Below are 24,699 nucleotides of genomic sequence, written 5' to 3'. Positions count from 1 at the left end.
GAGCGCACCCCACCGCGGGGATTCGAACCGCCGACCATGCGATCGGCAAGTCCTAGGCGCTGAGGTTTTACCCACAGAATGTGCAAAGGATGGCACCTTTTGATATTTCCATCCCAAATAAACAGGGGAATCTAGCTCTTTTAGCATACATTTTCTCAGCTTGATTCTTTTGAGTTCTCCCAAAGTGTAAGTATGAAGGACCTTCAGACAATATGGAATATATTTCTTACCGTCGGCTTCTTACAGAGTAATCTGAGCTACAGAAATTTCAGCCTGCCCAACCAGTCTCCAAATATAGTAGGTCTATTAAAAGTGCTGCAGTTGGGAGCTGGCCTTCTCTCATGCCAAATCATTTGACCTTAACATTAGCAAATATTTTGATTCCTGCTAGTGTATGTCTGAGCATAAGCCACCAAAAGGAATCCATATTGCAAGCTGTCCAGGGAGCCTGTCAGTCCCATGTTAGCAGCCCCCGGTCAATGAGGTCATAATCTTTGCTCACATTTTGCTTCTTTGAAACATACATTTATGCAATGTCCAACACTTACACATTTTTGGATAAAAGCATTAGGATGTATAAATACTACTTTTGGGGGAGGGGAATTAAAATAATCAAATGATAATATTATCCTAAACCACATACCAATTATGTGGGTCTTGACAGCCGGTCATTGTAGATAGACTTTTCGTGCCCTTACTTCTGCCAAAAGATTGATATTGACTCACTGGAAAGAGAACACTACACCCCCCTTTGATCAATGAATAGAAGATATGACAACTCTTGCAACATGTGAATGGGTTGCTTTTAGATGCATGGAGATAACGATCCTTGGAATGCATTTATAAGAATTATAATGACTCGTTAATAATTGTATGCTTGCGGGAATAATAGCATTACTTATATACCTATATATTGTGTTCAGTTTCTGTCACCTTTTTCTCCCCCCACCCTTCCATTTCTTTCACTTTATTTGTCTGCTGAATTTTTTAAATTAATAGAGACTTTGCCCACCTTGAGTGCCACTGTCCACTTATAGCATGTGACATAGGAAAGCATGGAAGCAGCTGCACTTCTGCTTCTGTCAAGGCAACCAGGCCCAGCCCACGCCGTGGTTCAGCATCACTTAGCTGCGGAAGCTCATAGGCTGTCAGTAAGCCACAAAACAAGCCTCTGACTGAATATGTGAAAAGTTACGGTACACTTGTCAGGGTTTGAGGGTGGCGGGGAAAGGGCCAGCCCTCCCATTAGGTAGAGGAGCAGCTGGCCCAGTGGAGGGAGCCACATCGGCCGCCTCCTTGCATTATTTTTTTTTACTGCAGTGGCCAGCCACAACATACCCTTCTGCTTCCTATACAGTGGTACCTCGGGTTACAAACACCTCTGGTTACAAACACTTTGGGTTACAGACTCTGCTAACCCAGAAGTAGTACCTCGGGTTAAGAACTTTACCTCAGGATGAGAACAGAAATCGCTGGTGGCAGCGGGAGGTCCCATTAGCTAAAGTGGTACCTCAGGTTAAGAACGGTTTCAGGTTAAGAACAGACCTCCGGAATGAATTAAGTTCGTAACCAGAGGTACCACTGTATTATATTTAATAGTTAAAATGAAACAGCTATGTTGGAATGGCAGCCTGTGATGTCTTAGTGCTTATGTACATGCGTTCCTATGTATATGCACTACAGTCGAGGTGCATTTGCCCCGCAATCGGTAACGTGCCTTCGAGAGACCTGAGGAAGGAGGGCTGAACACCAAAGATTGGCAGCTGCAGTGCGGTAAGAGGCCTGCACAAACTCTGCCTCCCTGACAAAAATTGAGACAGTGTTTTGCCAAGAACAGAAAAATTGGATCGTTGTTCCTAAATAGGAATCATCGTAAATGTGTGGGTATTTTGGTCAGGTTTTTGTGAAAAGGGACGCCATTGCCCTAGCACTCACCTGCAATACCAAAATAATACCAGAAGGTGGCCGAGTTGCTGGAACTTCCATGGCAAAGCATGGGGAAGGGGGTCCATATAATAAGCTATAGCTCAGCGGTATATTTTGTGGGTGCATGCTGTTTCTGGACTGGGATAGCTTGAACACATGCTAGTAACCTCAAGGCTGGATTTCTGCAATGCTCAGTATGTGGAACTAGACTTGTTTGTTTGTTTGTTTGTTTGTTTGTCTGATTTATATGCCCTTCATCTTGAGATCTGAGGGCATTTCACATAAATAAAATACAGGATAAAAACAAGCAAATAATTAAAACAAAGCAGCAAAACAATAAACCCTCCCCTTCCAACAAATACATTTAAAATGCTGTAGAATATTAATCAGCCAAGGGCCTGGTTGAAGAGGAACTTTTCCACCTGGCACCTAAAATATATATAATGAAGGCGCCAGCCAAACCTCCCTGGGGAGAGCATTCCGCAAATGGGGAGCCACTACAGAGCAGGCCTGTTCTTGTGTTGCCACCCTCCAGACCTCACAAGGAGGAGGCACATGAAGAAGGTGATGAACACAGAGTATGGGGTGGTTTATATGGGGAGAGGCTGTCTTTGAGGTCCTGAGCCATTTAAGGCTTTATAGGTCAACACTAGCGCTTTGAATTGGGCCCAGAAGCTGATTAGCAGCCAGTGCAGTCAGGCCAGGATCGGTGTAATATGCTCAAACAGTTTTGGCCCAGTGAGCAACTTGGCCGCCGAACTCTGCACCAGCTAAACCATCTTCAGAGGGGCCCTGCATTTAACGTGTTGCAGTAATCCAGCCTAGAGCTTACTGGATAATAAACGACAGAAATTGGACTATCTGTCCCTATCCCTGTCTGTAGATTGGAGTGTAGCTGGGCCATCAGCTGAAGCTGATGGAAGGCACTCCATGCCACTGAGGCCATCTGAGCCACAAGCGAGAGCAGAGAATCCAGGAGCATAGGAGCCAACTCCTAGGGGCTGAGGACCCTTTGGCCCCCGCCCATAAAATATTTGAGGGGCCTGCCCACAAAAACATTAATGGGCATTGCCATTCAAATGGTGTGAATGCGTCGCATCATGTGATCAATTATGCACGGCGGGGCTTACTTGTCCCCTGCCCCCATATTTTATTCAAGTTGGCAACTCTGTCCAGGAGTACCCACAAGCTACGTCCTTCAGAGGGAGTGTAACCCCATCATGAGCAAGCAGCCTCCCAGCCTTGTTGATTTGGCCCTGGCTAGGTGAGGGCAAGCTACTGCCAGCATATAACTCCTTGTGTTATACCAGTAACTGTCAACATTAACCACGTTCCATACACTTTACCTTTTTAGTCCCTTTCTTCAGTGGTTGGCAATGTGGGTCCCAGGGCCTGCAAAGGCTTTTATCTGTATTGCTTCGTTCTCTCCCCGCTGCCGTATGATAGGTAAAGGTATCCCTGACTGTTAGGTCCAGTCGCGGATGACTCTGGGGTTGCTTTATAGGCCGAGGGAGCCCGCGTTTGTCCGCAGACAGCTTCTGGGTCATGTGGCCAGCATGACAAGCCGCTTTTGGCGAACCAGAGCAGCGCACAGAAACGCCGTTTACCTTCCTGACGGAGCAGTACTTGTTTATCTACTTGCACTTTGACGTGCTTTTAAACAGTGCTTTCTGTGGTTTAGACCACAGCGCCACCCGCATCCCGTATGATAACACACCACTATTACCTCAGAGAAAGTGGTAGGGGTGGCCATTTTACAAGGGGGCTGCAAAAACCACCTGAAATCAACCCACGGTCCTTAGGTTGCTTACATCTGCAGTTCCTTTTAGCTGTTGAAGCAGGCAGTTGTCTAGGAAAGCTTGTGCCACAGTAAGCCAATTAGTCCCTGAGGTACAATAGCAGTTTTCCTTGCCCTGCTGCTACAGAACACAACAGCCCTGCTTCCCAGCTTTGCTTTGGTGAGCCATATCTAATTAGCACCTCCTTATTCAGCAATATCCTGTTCTGCTGCTTAATTAAGAGTCTCTTGTGGCACATAATTCTCTGGGCTTCCTGTCTTTCTTTAGAGAAGTACACAAAAGCAGCAGGATGCCCTCCTCACCAGGCATTAACTTGATGCGATGATGCTTTTTCTGAGAGACTTGACTTCTTGCCTTGTGCCTCCTCACCCCTTCCATGCTGAGATGCCTTGTTCCTCTCCCTCCCAGGGTCATGTCCTACACAGCATCCCCACTGCGGCATGCTCTGCTGGGTCACAGAAACATGAGATGACACTTTGAAATACCATAAACATAGGAGGAAAACAAAATAGCTGCACTCTGCACCCACATATCCAGATTCTTCTGGAAATGCGATGGAACGCTAATGGCAGGGCCGTTTTAGGCCTCTGGTCCTCTTGCACCTTTAGGTGGGTACAGGATGGGCCCTGTTGTTAACTTGTTGGATTCAGCCTCTTAAATAGCAAGCATGTTCCCAAGAACAGCCAGGGGATGCTTCTTAGGTTTCAGCCCTGGAAATATGTCATCTATGTTCAAGATCACATGAGGACAAGCGTCTTAAGTAAAAACTGTAGCTGTTCTTTACTAAAGAATAGGAAGAAAAGCAGCAACAACAACACATTTTCTGCATATTGCCAAGACGCTTTCTTTTAATAATCTGTTTAAACAAACTAGTGGTTCTCCCCACCCCCCTTTTTTTCTTTTGCTTATTGACATAAGCATTCATTTGCTAATTTGCAGGACATTAAACTCCACCGCTGAGCCTCCTCTCTCCTTCCCGCCTCCCTATCCTGCAGTTCCTGAATGCGAGATAAATGCTTTCCTTCTTAAGGTTGCTTAGACCCTGCAGGAGTCCCGGCACACATGTGTCCCCACCCACCCCAACCCAGCCTCTATCTTCTATATAAAAGTCAATGTTTTGATCGCCTTAAAGGAAATAATGAGTTAAATGGACCAATATTCTCTCCTTGGCTCTCAAACTGGGCCTTTTCATAAAGGCCTCTGAGCACCTGCAGCAGCTAAGTCGTTTACACATACATAAATAAATAAATTAACAATGAATAAATAATTTAATCCTCCCGCCCTCCCCATTTGCACAATGACACCTTGCGGATTTGCTCCAAGTAAGGTTTTTTTTTCTTTCTTTCCCCATTTCTCCCCCCCCCCCCATTTTCTTTCTTTTTTCTGATAAAGTCCTCTCAGATACTTGCTGACTGTCAGGCTAATTTTATTATTGTTTTCGCTTGATTAGTTCTGTATGACCTGGGTCGCCCTTAAAACCCACATCTCTCGGGGAGGCTCCCCAAAGGCTGCCTTCCCCCCCCCCTTCCACCCCTTCCTCAAAAGGGATGGAAAGTGCCTGCCATTGCTCCGGACAAAAGCTCTGGAAAGGTTTTTCAGTTATTAGTCTTCTGAAGCAGCCCCTTCCGCTCACCCAACCGCAAAAAAACCTCATTAGGGGGCACCTTCATTTTCTGGCTTCTATACCCAATGCATGTAAGGGTTACATATGTCAAGTTTCTCAGGTCTTGGATGAATCCGAACATTCTCCCCTTTAACCCTGCAGGACTCTTTAAGTTGAGCCCACCACAGGGACTCGCAGCATCTTTTCACTTCTGCATTGTCTTGGCTCAAGGGCCATGGATCCTTTAAAAATAAAAAGGAAAACACACCCACCCAGAAACAAAAACCTAAGATGAACTTGTGCACAACGGCATAGGTATTATATTGCTGCACAGAAGTGAACTTTGACAGGTGTGCATCAACAAGCAGCAACAGATAAGCAGCGTTACCACAATCTCATAAAAGTTTCTCCCCAAAAGCAAACCAAAAACCCACACCCCACTAAAAGCAGCAAGAGAATATTGTTTCAGCATGAAAGCTAACGTGAGCACCTGTCTGACATGTGGATCAAATACTCTCCAAATAAATTTACCCTTTCCAAAATATATGGGAAGTATTGTCATAGAATACTATGAAAATACTTTGAGAACACTAGAAGGGTGAGAAGCTCATTTAAAAACAAAACATTTCCAGAGGGTTCACTGTGTTAGGCTGCAATCCTAGCCCATTTACCTGGGAGTTAGACACACTGCACTAAATAAGACTTAACATTGTTAAGTAGACATTGTTAGGAGGACTGTGTTGTTAGTCTGTTGCAGGCAGCAGGAAAAATGAGCCTTGTGGCATTTTTAAGACTAAAAAAATTCTTCTGGCATAAGCTTTTGAAATGGACTCATGCCTGCAAAAAAGTCTACTATAATAAGGTGTTTCCCCCCCATCTTTGCTGTTTTTGCCCCTACAAAAGACTAACACAGCTACCTGGTTGGTTTTTTTTCAAAACAAAAAAACCCTAACCCACAGAACAGCTTTTCAGCCTTTCTGTGAAAACTGCCTATCATTTTGAAGAGGGTACATGTATTTGGAGGCGTGTGCCTTAGTTGTCTATATGCAGGAGTCAACCGCAACGCGGTCCTGTGCATAGCTGTGCAAGTGCTTGTGTGAATTATAATAAATCATTCTTTCCTGCTATGAAAGAACAAGCAAGCTGTGTTCAGTGGCAGATTTGGGGACCTCAAATTTCTGTGGCGCCTTGGGCGACACTAAAATTCAGCTCCCTCCCTGCCTCTTGTGCTCTGTCCTACATCACTGTTGCAGCGCCGTCCCCCCACCTCACCCCCAGTGCCGGTGCACAGTGTGGCCACACCAGTTGTACTACCCTAAAACCGCCTCTGCCATGAGTGATGAGAATGCTATTGTGTTATATCAAGTGAAGGTGTACCTAGCTCCCTGGGGTTTTGTGCAGCTAGGGACCTGCTTGATGCCATTTCATGACTTGCAGCTCGTATTGGACAGAACATGTTTTTGACTGCTGAAAGAAGACATTTGGGAGTATGGGGAGAGTGTGCAAAGCCCTGTGTCCATGTTGCAGCATTATTATTATTATTATTATTAGTCTTTGAATCTTGCCTGCCACCTTCCCATTGGCTCTTGACTGGTCTCTGTCTCTCACTTCACCCTGTTGCATGGTCCTGGGGCAGTCCAGGCTGAAGAGTCTCTAGCCATGAGGGGTTTGTTTGTTCAATAACGCTTGAAAGCACAAGTGACCTCTGTATTAAGAAGGCTGCCGGTCACTGGGTAGACCCATGCTGACTGTAAGGCTCCTCCAGCAGTTAAGGCAAATTCAAGGAGACTGAGGCCTGGTCCTAGCAAGCAGCTTTGTTCCTTACTCCCATGGGCAGAGAGAACCTTTGATTTCATGGGGATGATTATTTTTATTCTTGCCCAATCAAGGATGAAGCCCAAGGAACAAGAGATTGCCCCTTTCAGAGACGCAACAATGGATCACCTCCAGCCCAAACCACTGGGAAGTTTTCTCTGTGTTTTGTTGAGGGCTCCTGGAAACCAGCACTATACAACTTACTTAAAAGGAGAGCGCATGAGAAGGGGAGGCGGCATGAATCGACACATTGTGGGAAGACAAGATGGGAGGGAGACACACTGAACTCTTAACTCTGCCTCCAGATACTTCTCTGGCCAAGACTAACATTATTGCCCTTAATGGAAGGAAATTGAAACTACTTCCAAAGTATTTCTCAGTCTTTATTGCAGAAGGCAGAAATGAGTGGAGACATTTCAGGGCTAGAGATGGAGACAGGAGGTTCAGAGAGTCAGGGAAATATCTGAGGGATGTGTGTGTGTGTGTGAAACAAGGGGACAAGACTTTTATCCCAAAGCCATTGTAAATCTAAAGCAGGGTTTATCCTCCTCTGTGAAATGAAAATTGGGGCAGGGGGTGTTGAGATCAAGAACAACATTTGAGCCACAAAGACTGTCATGGGCCACTGCAAGTTTGCAGAATTATATGTAAATGACCTAAGTTTTGAATGTGGTGGCCTTGTGCTAATCCCAGAGAGAATATCTACTTAGCAAAAGAAAGTGAGGGAGGGCGGTGTGGTGGTTTTTGTCTAATTTGGTTAACAGTGGCCAAAAGTTGAATAAATTAATAATAATTTATATTTCCAGGGTAACACTATCTCTGTAATGCTTCTATGCTGCAGGAGTTTCTGAATGGCTTTGCGCCAGGAGAGAGAGAGAAAGAAATAGTCAAAGTTTTTTTTCTTCTTCTTTCTCTCTCCATATTCTATCGCAAGGGATGAAGAAAATGAGTGTAAGACATGTTTTCCAATAATGGGCGCCAGCCACTCAATTTCTGCCGCTTCTATATTATCCCTGTGGACATTTAACAAGCGCTATTTTCCTACAGCGCTCATTTGGATTTGGAGCCACAAGTGTGTCTTGACAAAACAGACAGTTATTTCTTCCCTGTCCTCAAATTGTCCACCAATATGACCTCTTTTTAAGTCAATCTGTCACACCCGGTTTTTCTGTGTTTACAGTTTAAATGGAAGAAATACACTATGCTTTATACTCATTGTAATGAAGATTTTTTTGTCTGTCTCAGGATAATGGAGCTGATGGCTCACAAATTGTGGGTCAGCCTCTTCCATGACCTTAGTAAACAATCCAGCTCAGATCTCCCTAAAGCCTGCAGAATGAAATGGAATAAGTTAATTTACCTTCCGTCAACTGATCCGGAAGCCCAAAACACACTGAACAATGTAAAATACTGATTGACACACACATAGGGAAATATTTTCCCTCATAGCACATGAAGGAATGCTGGTCTGGAACACAGCAAAGGTAAATGCAACCTGAGGTAATAATAGGATATTAAAATACAGGAATATTTGTGGGGAGAGAGAGAATTACACTGCAGCGTGAGTAATACATCTGAATTTAGAAAGTAACTTTTAGAATCATTGGATTGCCAAAACCTATACTTCTTGTTAGTTTGGCAAATTTTAAATCATTTTTTTAAACTAACAACATTTTTCTGGTGTTAACTCTCTTGAAGTTTTAGTCAATGACACTTCTGTGAACTGCTGAAAATGAATGTTTGTCCTTTACGTGGTTTTAAGATCAAATATCTGTTTATACATAAGAATGAAAAAATGCTGTATGATGATATTACTTCAGTATGGCATGAATGATTTTTTTTCCATGGGGGAAAGCATGGACTTTGAGCTCATTGGACAAAAGGAGGTATGTTAATACAGCTTAAAAATAAATAGTTTATATGGAAAGAGAGAAATCAGCTGCCATACGCAAGCCAAACAGTGCTGGATTACCAAATAGGCAGAGTAGCCTATGCGCCCCACGACTTTTAGGGGCCCCACGACAATGGATCAAAATAGTATTGATTTGATCTTGAGAGAAAATTACAAAAATGTATTAGGAGATAATCTGCAAGCCTAAATGAGAGACAGTGACCTGGGAGACTAGGGTTCAGATCTTCATTCATTCATGAAGTTCGCCTGGTGAACTTGGGCCAGTCACTGTCTCTCCACCTAACCTACCTTACAGTTTGGTTGATAAATGGAAAAGAGGAAAACCATGTATGCAGTTTTTGAAGGGAAGGCAGGATATAAATGTAACAACAACAACATGGGAGTTTTGGTCAGTGCATACTTGAATTTTCTTTTTTCCTTATATTGAGCTCTTATATGGAGTTTACCTTCATGGCAGCTATGCCTATGTACCTCAGCAAGATTTTGTTACCATTGTTCTGAGCAATTATAGAACCAAACTGTCAAAAGCCCTGGCAGTAAGTATTTTTCTTCCTTATTTGCTCTGTGTTTTACACTCCCTTTTTGGTTTCCATTTTATATATGGTAACATTCCATTCAGCCTGCAAAAGGTGACTGGGAAAGGGCATGGGGATTTGTCTTTCAGGATTTGAGTACTTCAACTTCTTCGTCTTAAAAAAAAAGCTTATCCTCATTATGTAAGACTTCACCTTACTGTACAATGTAAAATTGGAGCCTTTCAATTTCCCTACAGGACTTCCTTGCATGTTTTGCATAAAGGCAGGAAGTGTACAATCTGAAAGCAAGTTAAAATCTCACTTCTTGCAGCCTCAGTGCATCTCTGTTGAATTGTACCATTACTTGGTTGAAATGCATATATAAACAGAAGCACAAACTATGCTGGAAAGAGCTCTCACACCTCAAGTAGGCTTAGTCATCATTTTCTTTATGGATTCACTGAGTCATTGTGCTTTGTTTTGCTTATTTAAATACGTATACTCTGTGTTTTGAGGAGCTTTCTCCAAAAAGCTGCTTATAATGTCTGTTGAAAACCAACTCCATCAGACAATACAATACAGTGGTACCTCTAGTTAAGAACTTAATTCGTTCTGGAAGTCCATTCTTAACCTGAAACTGTTCTTAACCTGAGGTACCACTTTAGCTCATGGGGCCTCCCACTGCCGCTGTGCCGCCGCCGCACAATTTCTGTTCTCATCCTGAAGCAAAGTTCTTAACCCGAGGTACTACTTCCGGGTTAGCAGAGTCTGTAACCTGAAGCGTTTGTAACCCGAAGCGTTTGTAACCAGAGGTACCACTGTATAAAAATATGAAATGCAGTATAACTAAACAATAAACCAGAATAGAAAGTAAAGTACAGTAACAGAATATTCAAAAGATTTAAAAAACCAACAATAATTTTAAAATACAGTAATAAACAAATGCTGGGATAATCCGAGCTGAAATCCCTCTGCTAGGAAATCATGAGACATATTTGGACATAATTATAACCAGCCCTAAATTCCCCACCTGTAAGTAATAGTCACTTAAATCAAATGTGGATGAATAAAAATTCACAGTGCAACTTTGTTATGTTTGCTCAGAAGTATGTTAATCTGAATGAGAGCAATTGCTCCAGAGTCAGTGGGTTCTGTTTTCAATCCTCCACTAGAATCAGATCAAGTAACATGACTGAATCTAGCATGTTAAGATGTGAAAGTCACTTCAGGAATCATCTGAGGGTGACAGAATCATGTAATTGGTCATCACTGCCCAGCTTCCCAAAGTGTATTGACTTACACAGCAAACACCCAGGTCTCATTCAGACACTTGTTGTCTTCCATGGGATCACTGTTGGTGTGTGTGTGTGTGTGTGTGTGTGAAATTCAACTAGGATCACATGGAAACTCTAGCTATTTGAACTTTCACCTCTGCATGAGGTTGGAGGGCTGGACACACAAACACAGCCATTGTGGTATGTGCAGTATTGTAGATCTTTTACCTGCTTCTGCAGTCACACAGGTTATATGACTGCTGCATGTTGATCACCCACATGTGAACACCTTCCCCACACAAGCAGTGGGACATGACCATAGTTCAATGGTAGAGTATATATGTTTTGCAGGTAGACGGTCCAAGGGCTGCTGGATGGACCAATGGTCTGATTCAGTATAAGGCAGCTTGAAGAAATGTTCCAACCGTGGGCCCCAGGTGGACCTGGAGTCCAGTTGGTACCTAGTGCATTCCCATGTGCAATGGTGTGAGACCTCCATGGGTGCCTTAATGGGCAGTAGTAAAACAGCTCCATGGTGAGATCTGCAAGGATCCATTCAACAGCCCCCTTTCTCTGTCATGGATGCTTTGGCTGAGATTCCTGCATTACTTGGGGTCCCTTCCAACTCTACAGTTCTTCTGATTCTATAATAATAATTTATTATTTATACCCCGCCCATCTGGTTAGTCTCCCCAGCCACTCTGGGCGGCTCCCAATCAAATGTTAAAAACAGTACAGCATTAAGTATTTAAAACTTCCCTAAACAGGGCTGCCTTCAGATGTCTTTTAAAGATGGGATAGCTGCTTATTTCCTTCACATCTGAAGGGAGGGTGTTCCACAGGGTGGGTGCCACTACCGAGAAGGCCCTCTGCCTGGTTCCCTGTAACCTCACTTCTCGCAATGAGGGAACCACCAGAAGGCCCTCGGCACTGGATCTCAGTGTCCGGGCTGAACAATGGGGGTAGAGATGCTCCTTCAGGTTCTATGATTCCATGACATGCTAATATGATTGTGTGAATTGGCTCCAGAGCCCTTGAGATTAAATCCTATAAGGTTTGCTTCCAAGGAAGCATGGAGGTCTCAAGGCCAGGTTGCAACAACAAACACCATATATACAGCAGGGTATTCCCATCCCGTATCAAAGGACACTGCTGCATAAGTTAAAGTCTTGTGGTGCAGCCTGGCTCCTATCAAACCAACAGCAAAATAATCTTGGTGTACGATACCATCCTTAGCCATTTGGCACAGGCATCTCCCCCATTGCTTAAATAGAGTTTCCATTCACCTTAGCTGTGTTTGTTTCTTCTAAAAATGCTTTCTTTAAAAAGGTAAAACAAAACAAACCTAATGTGCACCTAACCTTACTCCATTTGTGCCAAAATCAGAGCAGACATTTAGAAGAACCAGCTGGCAGAAGGATGAATAAATAAACACAGCAAACGTATCAGGCTGAACCTTTTTCCAGAAGTATATTTTTATTTCACTCCACCGTTAATTTCATATCTATTTACAGTTGTGGAAGGAGGCCAGATAATGTATTCTCTTGAAATAATATAAATAGGTAATATGCGCAGGTGAGCTCGGCACTGCCTGGCCTTGGAAAGCATTTTGGGTCTTTAGGAGCTGCAAGACGCGGAGAAGGTCAATGGCATGGCAACACTGGGAAGGCAAAAGCCACACACTTCTCTCTCTCTGGCAGCTCTTTAAGACACAGGGACCCTTTTTGGACAACCAGCTGGCAACGCCAGACGTAGGCTATAGCACCGATGGATGCTGGCCAGAAGGCAGGCTGAATGTGTTGGAGTGGGAATGGCCAATTAGGTTGAGGTAGTGGCGGTCCAGACTTTGCACGGATGACAAGAAGGTGCTGCGCTGCTGCCCGTGGCCAGTGAGGGGCACAGGAGCGTTGGGGAGGTAAGGGAGAGTGGGACTCCTAGCGGAGCTGTGCCAGGAAAAGGGGCCGTGTCCAGATCCCTGCTGGAACACAGGGTCATTGGGGCTGTGGCCCAAGCAGTCTGGAGCTGGTGGGAGCTGATAGGAGAAGTCTGGCTCTGGGAGAGATCCCAGTGAGGAAAAGATGGGTTCGGTGACAAAGCGAGCTTTCGACTGCAGGAAAGCCAGGATCCGGGCGTACTTGGTGTCCTTGGTCTCCATTCTCTCCACTGTGGTCAGGTAGTGAACTAGGTTCTTCATGCACTCATGGTAGCCATAGTGAAAGTAGTTGGCAAATTCAGCTAGAAGCTCTGTTGGAAAGAAAGAAAAATTGGGTTAGAGCAGCGGTTCCTATTCACATGGAGAAAGCCTAAAAAGCCATTAACTGTTAATAACTCATTCTTGAACTGCCCCCCTTCAAAATCAAATTGCCCCCTGTGGGGCGTGTGGTTGGGAACCACGGCTTGCCTACATGGGGCAGGAAGAAACTCGAACACCCCACCCTACAATCGACACCCTGTTTTTCCTGCCTCTTGCAGCAAATTAATGGGAACCTGTTTTGCCTAATTTAGTAAGTAGAGTTTGGAAACTAGTGTTTCCCAAGTGGGGGGGGGGTCTCAGTGGAGTGGCAAAGTAAAAAAGTAGGACAAGGCTCCTGTACCTTTGCAGGTATTCACCTGTATCTTCTTCACCAAGTTTCCTGCTTGGCAGGGGGTTGGACTCGATGGCCCTTGTGGTCTATTCCAACTCTATGATTCTATGACCATTTTACACATGGGGAAAGGTGCATTGGTTAACATGGGCATCCCATGTTAGGCAATGCAACCTGACAAGGATGCTTCAAGAATGTTGCTGTTTTCGGATAGGATTCAGCCATATACAGGCAAATTAAAGTTGCACAATTAGAGTTGGTTTGGTGCTCTTGTGTGACAAAGGGCTCATCCACACTTATATTTGTATCATGATTTCTAGGCAGGGGGCCAAGAGGTGTTCCTTTTGTCCTGCCACTTCCCCTGGGAAAACCTGTGGTTTACTACTGCATCAGAACAAACGTCAAATGGGTTTTCTCCAGATTTATGTATGTACTGATTCAGCAGTAAACTGTGGGTTTTCCAGGGGAAGGAGGAAGGACAGAAGAAAAACCTCGCAGACCCGTGCCTAGAAATCATGGGGCAAATGGAATAAATCACAGGACAAAAGGGAGTGTGGATGAGTTCACTCCCTACCCCAGTGATGGGAAAACCCACTGGAAAGTGTGAGATAACAATCGCTTGATGTGACATCACATAACCTCCCACAATAACTCAAAATGAATGCTCAATACACATCCCATGAAGCCTAACAAATCAGCAAATACAGCATAAGAACAGAGCAACCCATGCTCTGCAGTCTTGCTAGTTAAGGTAGGAAAAGCAGCTATGTTTAAAGCACATTTGAAGCACAGGTTCCCACTCAAAGAATTCTGAGCACTTTTGTTTCTTAAGGGTTGCTGGGAATTGCAACTCTGTGATGAGTAAACTACAGTGCCCAGAGATATTTGATGGAAATAATGTGCTTTAAAGGTATAGTGCGTACACAGCCTCAGAGTGTACTGATAAATTCTCAGCCAACAATTTTGCACTGGGCTTCCCCCCTATGTAGCCAGGTATATACAAAAAATATACACCTATTTGAGTATATGTTCACATCATATACATCTGCTGAGTATTAATGCTTCATCCAGCTGATGAAGTGGGCTGTTGGTCACAGAAGATTGTGCCATAATAAATGCACTATTTGTTCATTATTCTACATCTCACAAGTCTGTAAAATCATTCCTTATCAGGGAATGAAGTTACCTTGCTGGATCAAATGAAATGTTGTTTGAGTCCTGCACTCTTGTCTCCAAAACCACCCAGGCTTGGAGCAATGCATAAGCTACTGTAAAGCACTGTCACTATGCATCAAAGCAATGCATAAGCTACTGTAATGCACTGTCTCTAATCACTGAGAACTCCACCTTCCATTAATTTGCTTACTCTTTTTTTTTTGGGGGGGGGAGTTTAATTCATATAAAGGATTGTTTATTTATGTTCCATGCAATCCATTCACTGTGAGGTAGAATCACTGATTCCAAATTACATACTGAAAACTGAGGCCACCCACCCCACACCCATTTATCTGGGAGCAGGCCCCATTGTAATCAATGGGACTTACTTCTGAGAAGATTTATAGAGGATTGCACTGGGGGTCTGAGACTAAGAGCTAGTGGGTTGCCCTTGGCGATTTAACCCCTGGACCACTAATCTGGTCGTGAAAACGTTTGTGTCCAAAATCCCTCCCAGTGTCGCAAGCTGAGATTTCTTTCCCTCTCCACCCGTGTCGCCAGGATCCCCCAATTTCACTAATGGGATTTCCCACAGCAAAGGGTGATCCATTCCCAAGGCTTCTGAGAGCTCAGCCAGCAGTTCCCGGCCAAGGGTCTTCTCCCTGCGCGCCTGCGTGGCCAGAAACGCACAGCCACGGAAGAAGAGCGCGCCTACCCTTTTCTCTCCCGCGAGGGAAATCTGCAGAGTGAAGGGCCCGCAGGTACTGGACGGTCATCTCCAGGATCTCCGCTTTCTCCAGCTTGCCGGAACTCTGAAATGCACAAAGGCAGACAGGACTTCAGGGAGTTGTTTTCCAACCCCGTGCACCCGGAGCTTTGAATCCAGTGAGTTAACCTAACGACAAAAAGGCTTGCAAATGAGCAGGGATAAGCCACACTTGTTTCATTCACAAAGCTATGATCACGATCCCCTTATATTGCAAACTGCCCACATACACACACCCCTCTCCACGCAAAAAGAACAGCAGCAGCAGCCACTCCTAAGTAACCCCACGTACGCAAATTGCTTCCCCTCTCGGCCGAAAAGACGCAAAACGCAACTTTGGGATGCGCACCTGTTTTGCCAAAGCCATTGGCACCGTCTTCCCGAGTTCGTTCAGACAGCGGTTGATCCGGTCCCTTCTCCTTTTCTCGATCACTTTATGGGAGACCGGGATCCTCTGGAAAATGCATGAGAACGACAGGCTTAGGCTAGACACACGTGTGGTATGGCAAGATGGAAGGGAGCATCGCATCAGAACGCGAAGTCGCTCCATCACCTTTCATTTTTCTTGACGTCTCCAGGCACTTCTCTGCTCTTCAACAACCTACTTCTGTACAGCTTGGAGCAGCCCTTTAAGAGCCAGGCACTTGTGAGCTCCTCCTATCCAACTCTCCAAGCTTTTGACATATTGGAGACAAAAAAGAAACAAAAACCTCCCCAAAATTTGGCAATGCAGCATCCCTACTGCTGGAGACGATGATGGGTCCATCATTTGCTGATGGTACCATAATCCTAAGAAGGCAAACTGGGGTGGGGGACGGCAAAGCCTCAAAACTGAGATATTGGAATCTTCCATACGAGATTTGAAACGTCCAGATATATGAAGCGCCCAATACTGCAAGGTTCCTATATCTCATCACTTTCGAGACTTCGCCTCTTTCTTTCTATTTCCTGAGTTCTGGTACTGCCCCCCCCCCCCATCCCACACATCATCACAAGCCTCAAAACCGATGTCTAAGCCTGTGCAGCTAAGGGCCACCAGTTCCTTGAGGAAAGGTCGAGCCCGGTGGCAGCGCGCAGGGCACCTTCCCTTCTCCAACTCACTTTCCGTTCCTTCAATTTGGAGGCCATCGTGACAAGAAGCCGCTGCTGGGGGAGAAGCTCGCAGAAGGCACCCGATGTCCTCCTTCAAGTGGCCCAGGTGGATTGCAGAGCCCTAACTTCCAAGGAGCGGTTTATAAAGCGATCATTTCTGAGGGAGGGGGGGGGGGATATATTCATGGCCTGCCTGATTCCCCAGGATTAGGGAAAGCAGCCTTAGGAGGAGGAGGAGGCATGCATTAAAGATCAGTTTTTTAAAATGTGTGTATGTTCGGGTCTTCCCCCACCCACCCCACACCCCCAGCCTAAGGGGCGTGTAAGGGTGGGGTGGGGGGACGTCAGATCAGCTTTGTCACTCCACGTGGCCCTTCAAAGGACACGTGATCGGCCCCCGAAGGGCATTTGCATGGCAACGACCCGCGCAGGGCTGAGGGAGCTGAGCGCAGTGGCGCGCCTGCAGGCTGCGAAACACTGGCCGTCTTCTTTCACTGGGCCGCCAAGCGCCTGGTCGGTCTCTCACACGACGGCCGCCTGTTTACAAATCCCAGGCACCCCACACTCTCCCCCCAGCCCAACACACACATGCACACACCCTGCCGCCGCCCCCCTTCCCTGTCCAAGCGCTGACTGCATTTTAAAGCCTGTCCAGAGTCATTAAAGTAATTAAGTAAGCCCTTAATAGGCTGTTCCGCCCAGTTCAAGGAAGAGCCCTTGGAGACGGAGTGGGCCCGTTTGTTCTCAGGCTTTTCTCACACGACTTGGTGACACGTCCATCTTTATGAGAGATGGCAGCCAGGCCTTTTTGTTTCTCCCGCTTTATGTGGCGGGGACACCCCGGCAGGTGTGGGGACTGGAGGCTGGCACGAGATTCTCTCTCTCCCCCCACCCCGTCCTTTAAATTTTTCTCTCCTCCCCTCTGCAGACCTTAGGAGCCTCTCTCAAACCTTTGGCACACGACGGTCGTTTCTGTAGTGTGTGTGTGTCTCTCGAGGTTGTTATATTTCCCCTCCTCCTCGCCGCTTTGGAGAGGCTCAATTTGTAGCCTATTATCCTATAGGAAAATATCCCATTGAAAAGTGTGAATGGTTTCATTGGGCCTAAATCTTAATAATGCGGGTCAAAGAAAAGAGGGGCAAAATAAAGAGGGGATCGCAGCTGGTCTGAGAGTGCATTATGTGGTGTCACCTGCGAGAAGGGTCGCCTACAGACCCCCTATTCATTTGCCTAATTTTGGTCAATTTAACAAACTTCAGGATAAATTATTGTGGCATTGTTAGGGAGGGTAAAGCTTTCTGATCGAATTAACAGCATGTTTTGATCCGGTAAATGTCATTAGAAAGAAAGAAACAATCGCGTTTAAAGGGGCTGGGAGTGAAATGCGCCAAGTGGAGACGCCAAAGCGCAACGCTCACAAAGGGAGCAAGTAACTGCCACAGGGAACTTTTGTACACGCACATTGCTGAAGTTTTTACACAAAAAGGCATTATTTCATACTTGAATACGTCTAATCCAACAATTGTCTATTTTCTGCAAACATATTTTCACAGCATTGTTAACTTTTTTCCTAGGGCCTCTGTTCTGGCAGCCGCGCTTCTCGCCTTGAGAGCGCAAAGGGCTGTCTTTTTGGGGGGCAACAAGTTTGTCCGAGGGGGGGCCGGAGAGGGAATAATGGAGCTTGGGGAAGTTGCTTGCTTTCTTTTGAAAGGCTTGAAGAGGAAAATATCGAAAACACACAAACAGGAACTTGAGGAAATTAGCTAAAAAAGAGGGTGTATCCTTTTCCTCTCCAAAGCTTCGGAGCGCATTTTCGTGCCTCTTTCAACTTTCATTGGCACCTTCTTATTTAGTTGTATAGGGACACCCCCGCCCCTCAAACTAGCCCAATTTACACATCGACTAAATGAATAACAAATTCAACTCAGAATGTGACTATAGTTTGCACGTCCAAATAAAAACATCACCTAGACTTTGGAGATGTGTGCCAGTGTATCCAAACTTTAGTCCGTTCCATCGTGGAAACGGTGTATTCTCCAAAGCAATATTATGAACGTGTTTTTAAAAAAAGAGAGTCAGAAATATAGTTTCAGAGAGACGTTCTGCAAACTGTTTTAAAAAATAGGTTACTCTTCTCCTCCCTGGTTTTTATTATTTTATTTTTAGATGAAGGAAACTGTGCCATTTAATATCTCCTAGAACTGTAGTTTTGGTTAGCTTTTGGTTATTTTGTATTTATTTTTTTGATTGCAGCAAAATGCAAATTCAGATTCTTGTCTGTTTAAAGAGTTCTCGCTTCTTGATGCTTTGTCTGTAACCTGTTTTGTCTGCAACCTGATGGGTGACTAAACAAACCCCTACAAAATGTTATCCAAAACTGTGCGTGTCTTGCACGGTTCAGTCTGGGGGGGGGGGGGGGAGACGCTCCTGATTGTTGTTCTGTTTGCAAGATACCCTCTTTCAGAAGGCTTGTAGGTTTCAGTATATTCAATTCTGTACAATGGGATTAGAAACTAACCGTTATCATCCAAATTAACTAAACTGTGAATAGTAAATGTGGGAGCTTTATTTCTCTCCCTCTCTCTCCAGCCAGTGGAGATGGAGTTGATCCTCTTACTGTCTGTGTTAACCGCCAGCTGCAGGCACCTGCAAGGCAACCCCCCTTTTTTTTACACCACTCAACTTGTTTATTTGCTTCTTTTTCCCTGCCGGAGAATTGTGTCTCGGTCAGGACAGGCTTGGATGAGGTGCAGCAGGTTCAGGCTGACAATGGAAGCTAGAAAGGACACATGCAAAGTGGATATGACAGGGGTGATGGAGCTGGAGTGCTGGAAACGTTATGGCATATTAAGGGGAGATGTTTGCTTTTACTTCTGATTTCTAACGTTACATCTCTGCTCAGACTAACAATGAGGGCCCCAGACAGACATTATGAGCTGCTTTGGAAAGCTCTTGACACATTTCCAGTTGGAGACTTCCAGAGCATTTATAGTTTAACTCTCCAGAAAAACACAAAAACCCCATCACACCACTCTTTTATTCATCATAAACAGTAGAGTGCACATGTTTCATACATTTAGAAATGGGTACTCCCTATGGCCATGATTTCATGTATATACATAGAAAAAGCTCCCTTGGTTTGCGATTTATTTTTAAGCACTTTAGCAATGAGACATAAATCTGGAAAACGCTCTTGTTTTTCTTCACACACAAGAAACAAGGCAGTTTGAATGCAAAGCAGTTCTTTCCATCCATTTATTTAAAGGCTGCAATCCTCTGTGTATTTTACTTAGGAGCAATCTCCATTGAATAGAATGGGACTTACTGTGTAAACATGCAAAGGATTGGACTTAATGCCTCATGCTAGCATACACCTGTTAAAGCGCTGCCGCAAATTGACACCGAATACCATACAGCTATTAATATAGAATATTAATTATTTCTTAATTATGCGGTAATTGCATACATTAATGTTAAGAATGTATATGATACAGAAACATGACATAAACTCATAAAAGCACTGACACCTGCATTTGAGCACAGTTGGCATACTTGGAAGAAACCCCCCCCCCCAATTCTAAACCTTTTAAGGAAATTATGCTGTAACCTGCACTTATTTTAACAGGCTAATATCTGGCAAGAGAAATACCACACAAAAGCAAGAAGAGGTTCTTGTTCTTACTTCAGCATTGCCTCTCTACTCAATCCTTCTTCCATAGTAGCCATTTGCTTCATTTAAAGAAGGATCTTTGATGACGGGGATAAAGTTATAGAGAGTCATTCACAGGCATAAATGCAAGTTGGGGTGGCAGCAAAACAATAATTTCAAATGGTTTTGGATCTTTGTTGAGCTTCGCACACCCTGATTTCAGGGCCAACCCAACTGTTTTTGTTTTGTGCTGTCGTGGAAAGAAATTGAATCGAGGTCCTAACACCCCAATCCTAGAAATTTTTACCAGGAAATAAGTCCCACTGTAATCAACATGTAGCTGATGTAGAGGCAGTGTTGTGCAGTGGTTAGAGTGCTGAGCTAGGAATCTGGGACAGTAGAGTTCAAATCCCTACTTGGCCATGATGCTCACTGGGGTGACCTTGGGTTAGTAGTTTTCTCTCAGCCTAGCCTACTCCACAAGGTTGTTGTGAGGGAAAATGGGGGAGGGGACTGTGTATGTCACCCTGAACTCCTTGGCGGAACGGTGGCATGGAAAAATAATTGTAATTATGGCAAAATATAAAAATGGAACTTATTCCCATGTGTAAAGGATTGCAACCTATATTTCCTCCTTTGTTGTGTATGTGTATATGTAGTTATATAAGTTAACTGTAACAATACAGCGGTACCTCGAGTTACAGACGCTTCAGGTTACAGATGCTTCAGGTTACAGACTCCGCTAACCCAGAAATAGTACCTCGGGTTAAGAACTTTGCTTCAGGATGAGAATAGAAATCGTGCTCTGGCAGCGCGGCGGCAGCGGGAGGCCCCATTAGCTAAAGTGGTGCTTCAGGCTAAGAACAGTTTCAGGTTAAGAACGAACCTCCAGAACACATTAAGTTCTTAACCCTAGGTACCAATGTATTAAAAATGTAAATTTAGAAAGAGAAATTATAACTAACCTTGGACGTATATCATTTTACCTTTATATGCTAGAGGGCTTGTATACAGGACTAATAAGAGTAGTATATTCCTATTAATAGTAAATTCCTATTAAATTGTGTTCCAGTGTAAAATAAATATCTTTTCTGCTTTTGCCCTGTGGAGTGTGGGCAGGCCACAGTCCGGGTTGTCCTCTTATATACCTGCTGGGATTGACAAGGCATCTGACCGTCACCTGAATCTCATAGTTCTCCCAACGAGCTGCCTCTGATTAGCTATCATTTAACTATTGGGGGGAATAATTAGCATCACACATCATGTGCATGGAAGTTGCCAAACCAATTAACCAACTAGAAGGATTACTGTTAATAGCACCAGTTTTCCTATAACTTTATATTGCTGGATAGTTTTGATGAACTGCAAAAGCATTTTTAGTTTGCTTTCTATTGCCACCCTGGAACTTTTCTTTATTAGTACCACTTTGTTTTGTATGATTTCTTGCAGATGAAGGAAAAGAACTTTTCTGCTTGTATATATTGATAATATAATTTTGGTTACTGAGGACAAACAAGATTCTACAAAAACAAGATGACAGGGCAGGAGCTACACAGAGCAGGGCCTTTTCACTGGTGGTGCCCTGTCCTCGCATGAAGTCTTGGGTTAGCAATTTTGGGAGAGGGGAGACTGCCTGCTGGGGAGCGGGCGGGCTGGCAATGCCCCCTTGATTTAGAGGCTCTAGGCTTCAGTCTACTTAGCCTATACATAAATCCGGCACTGCTCCTTACATTATGCAATGCACATCCAGGGGTGCAATCAATGTAACCCCCTTTCAGAATAGGGAATGGGGATCCTGTGGCCTTCCAGATGTTTGGGACTACATCAGCCCCCCAGTCAGCATTGCCAATGGACATCTGCAGGGCCACAGGACCCTCATTCCTGACTTATAAGGTGATGTACATTCCCTTCATTGTGACCTGCCATTAGTTGTGCACAACACACTTATCCAGCTCTGAGCCACTGCTGCTTTCTCTAGATAGTCTACACCTGTCTTAAGACAGCCTGGTTCCCTCCAGAAGCTTTGGACTACAACTCCCATCAGCCCCAACCAGCATGATGGGAACTGTAATCTGTAACATCTAGAGGTTGGCAAAAGCTAGCCTACATTCTGGGTTTTTAATTCTGGCTTCCTAATTGACGGATGAGAGGTTTTTCTCATTTTCTTTTAAATATAAAAATACACTTCACTGAGGAACTCAAGGTCTTGGGAGCTATTTTATTACCGTATTCCAACACAGGTAGATGATGGAATTTGAAATGAAGCCCATTGTAGAATCATAGTATTGTGGAGTTGGCAGGGACCCCAAAGATCATTTGGCCCAACCCCTTGCAATGCAGCTAAAGCATCCATGACAGATGAAATGTAAAATGTTTGCTGGCTAACACTGGTACGTATTTATTATCTATTTACAGATGACGTATGACTTATATAACGTGTGTGTGTGTGTGTGTGTGTGTGTGTGTGTGTGTATATATATATATATATATATATATATATATATATATATATATAACAGATAAAGTATGTTGCTGTTAAACAAACCCCATTAAAGCAATCTATGGCTGCGTGAGAAGTTTCCAAAGCCCACCTGAAAAATAATCCCTCCCACTCAAGCTCAGAGTTGGGTGGACCTCTGAAGGAAGGCTGTTCCAAAGGTAGAGTTCAATCTCAAGAATGCCTTTCCTTCTGCTCTTGATCATTGTATTTTGCACAGAGAGGTATTATCAAAAGCTGCATTAATAAGATTATCAGTATGCATAGAATCATAGAGTTGGAAGGGCACCCTGAGGATCATCTAGTCCAACCCCCGGCAATGCAGGGATATGCAGCTGTCCCATTCAGGGACTGAACCTGCAACCTTGGTGTTAACAGCACCATGCACTATCCAGCTGAGCTATCCAGGCTGGTGAAGGTCTTTGTAACATACAGTTCCTATGCTGTGCAATGACACTGGCAATGTGGGGTCTTTGCTTTTCACAGATCCTTTTATATCATTGGCAGTAGCAGGCGGTGGGTCAGAACTTCACTTGTTGTGCATTTAGTTCGTGAATCAGAGAAGCCAAGACTAACTGTGGGATCCTATACATGCTTGCTCAGACACAGGGCCCATTGAGTGCCAATGAGATGCACTCTCCAGTCGACAGGAGCTGGGACAGAGCAATGGGAGCTCACCCCATTGCAGGGATTCGAGCTGCCAACCTTCTCATCTGTAAGCCCAAGAAGCTCAGTGGTTTAGACCACAGCGCTGCAACCTCTTTGACTGGAGCATCCAGGGGTCCTTTACCTTTACTCTCCAGTAAGTGGATGTTTTATTTCTGGAGAATTCTGCAATCTCAGTCCAGAATCTGCTGCAGTCTTCCCACCTCCCACACCTCTGCTTGGGACCTTTGTAAGGATGAGATACCCCCTAAGGATTTACTTCTGCTCTCCCTGGTGACTTTCTGGGGGCTGCCGTTTCCCATTTGGGCAAAGGAACATGAATATATTTTGCAATTGGTCTTTTCTGAAATATTAAGATTTTGCTCTCTATTTTTTGTGTGTAAGTTGTACTTTTTAAATTTATTTTTTGGTTGAGTTTTGTATCTGGGAATTATCGTGTGTGAACCGCCTTGGGGGCTTTTTGGGGAGGGGGTTGAAGGGCAGCATAGAAATAAACTTTAACTATAGCACTAACCATCTAAGAAAATTATTAATAACTGCAAAGTCAGTATGAAGTTGTTTATGGGAGCTGAAGCTAAATACAACCACCAGTTCTTAATCCTAGGGATGTTGACTTTGTAGATTTGGCTTGTTCTGGTGTATGCAATGCTTTTTGTTCTGTTTTGCAGCTGTGCGATTTGTGTTCATATTTCTAGTTACAGGTAGGTAGCCGTGTTGGTCTGCCGTAGTCGAAACAAACAAACAAACAAAAATTCCCTCCAGTAGCACCTTAGAGACCAACTAAGTTTGTTATTGGTATGAGCTTTCGTGTGCATGCACACTTCTTCAGATACGCATGCACACGAAAGCTCATACCAATAACAAACTTAGTTGGTCTCTAAGGTGCTACTGGGAGGACTTTTTTTATTGTGTTCATACTGTAATGTCCATTGGCTACAAACAATCAAACTGATTAGGGAAAAACCCACCAGCTAGACTTAAAAGCAGATCTGTTAGAGTCACTGGATTCTAGCAAGAATAACAAGGTCTTACAAACTTTTGGGGGAATGTGGGAAGAAGGGGAACATATGTTAACTTTGATAAGAATATCATCTTATCATTTCAGGGCTGTAAAGGACTTACTCCTAGCAGTTATGAGGAGTTTGTGCAGGAGTGTCTGGTCTGGGGGCGGGGACAACAATAGCAAGGGGAGTGGAAGAGTGAGAGAAAGTGATGAAGTGGTGTAATGGTTAAACCAGCACCTTGAGTTGTGCTCAGAAGGAAACAGATAAGCAATGTTATTTGCAGAACAGTAGTCAGATATGCACATGCCACTCCATATCCTTTTAGGAAGGCAGCTATAGTGTTTCCCACCCACTGAAGCTTCTGAGTCATCTTCAAGGGCAGCACCACCTACAGTGAATTACAGAGGTCAGTTTTAATGGGCTTTTAGAAATTTATTCCCT

General features: G+C 44.3%; 2 protein-coding genes across 4 annotated transcripts in view; one reads left to right on the top strand and one right to left on the bottom strand.

The window, feature by feature from the left end:
- ACSL1 (acyl-CoA synthetase long chain family member 1) overlaps window positions 1-24,699 on the top strand; it is a 148,257-nt gene that overhangs the window by 17,468 nt on the left and 106,090 nt on the right. The window lies entirely within an intron of this gene.
- Window positions 12,290-16,770, bottom strand: HELT (helt bHLH transcription factor). 2 transcript variants are annotated; one of them, XM_028745026.2, is made up of 4 exons: window positions 16,452-16,770; window positions 15,700-15,804; window positions 15,300-15,396; window positions 12,290-13,088 (listed from the first exon to the last, which is right to left on the bottom strand). In XM_028745026.2, the coding sequence occupies exons 1-4, from the start codon at window positions 16,476-16,478 to the stop codon at window positions 12,601-12,603; spliced, it is 717 nt and encodes a 238-aa protein (XP_028600859.2). In that variant the 5' UTR covers window positions 16,479-16,770; the 3' UTR covers window positions 12,290-12,600. The 2 variants fall into 2 exon arrangements, with proteins under 2 accessions (XP_028600859.2, XP_077790370.1); XM_077934244.1 differs by lacking the exon at window positions 16,452-16,770 and having other exon boundaries at window positions 15,700-16,393.

The sequence above is a fragment of the Podarcis muralis genome, chromosome 9, assembly GCF_964188315.1.
Source record: "Podarcis muralis chromosome 9, rPodMur119.hap1.1, whole genome shotgun sequence".
Lineage (NCBI taxonomy): Eukaryota > Metazoa > Chordata > Lepidosauria > Squamata > Lacertidae > Podarcis > Podarcis muralis.
This window is presented reverse-complemented; position numbering and strand designations above follow the sequence as displayed.

Coding starts and splice junctions, on each gene's coding strand:
- HELT (XM_077934244.1), bottom strand. CDS start 15,900: ATGGAGCGACTTCGCGTTCTGATGCGATGCTCCCTTCCATCTTGCCAT. Junction 15,397..15,699: donor CAATGGCTTTGGCAAAACAG/GTGCGCATCCCA, acceptor TGTGCATTTCAG/AGTTCCGGCAAGCTGGAGAA. Junction 13,089..15,299: donor CCCTCGCGGGAGAGAAAAGG/GTAGGCGCGCTC, acceptor TCTTTCCAACAG/AGCTTCTAGCTGAATTTGCC.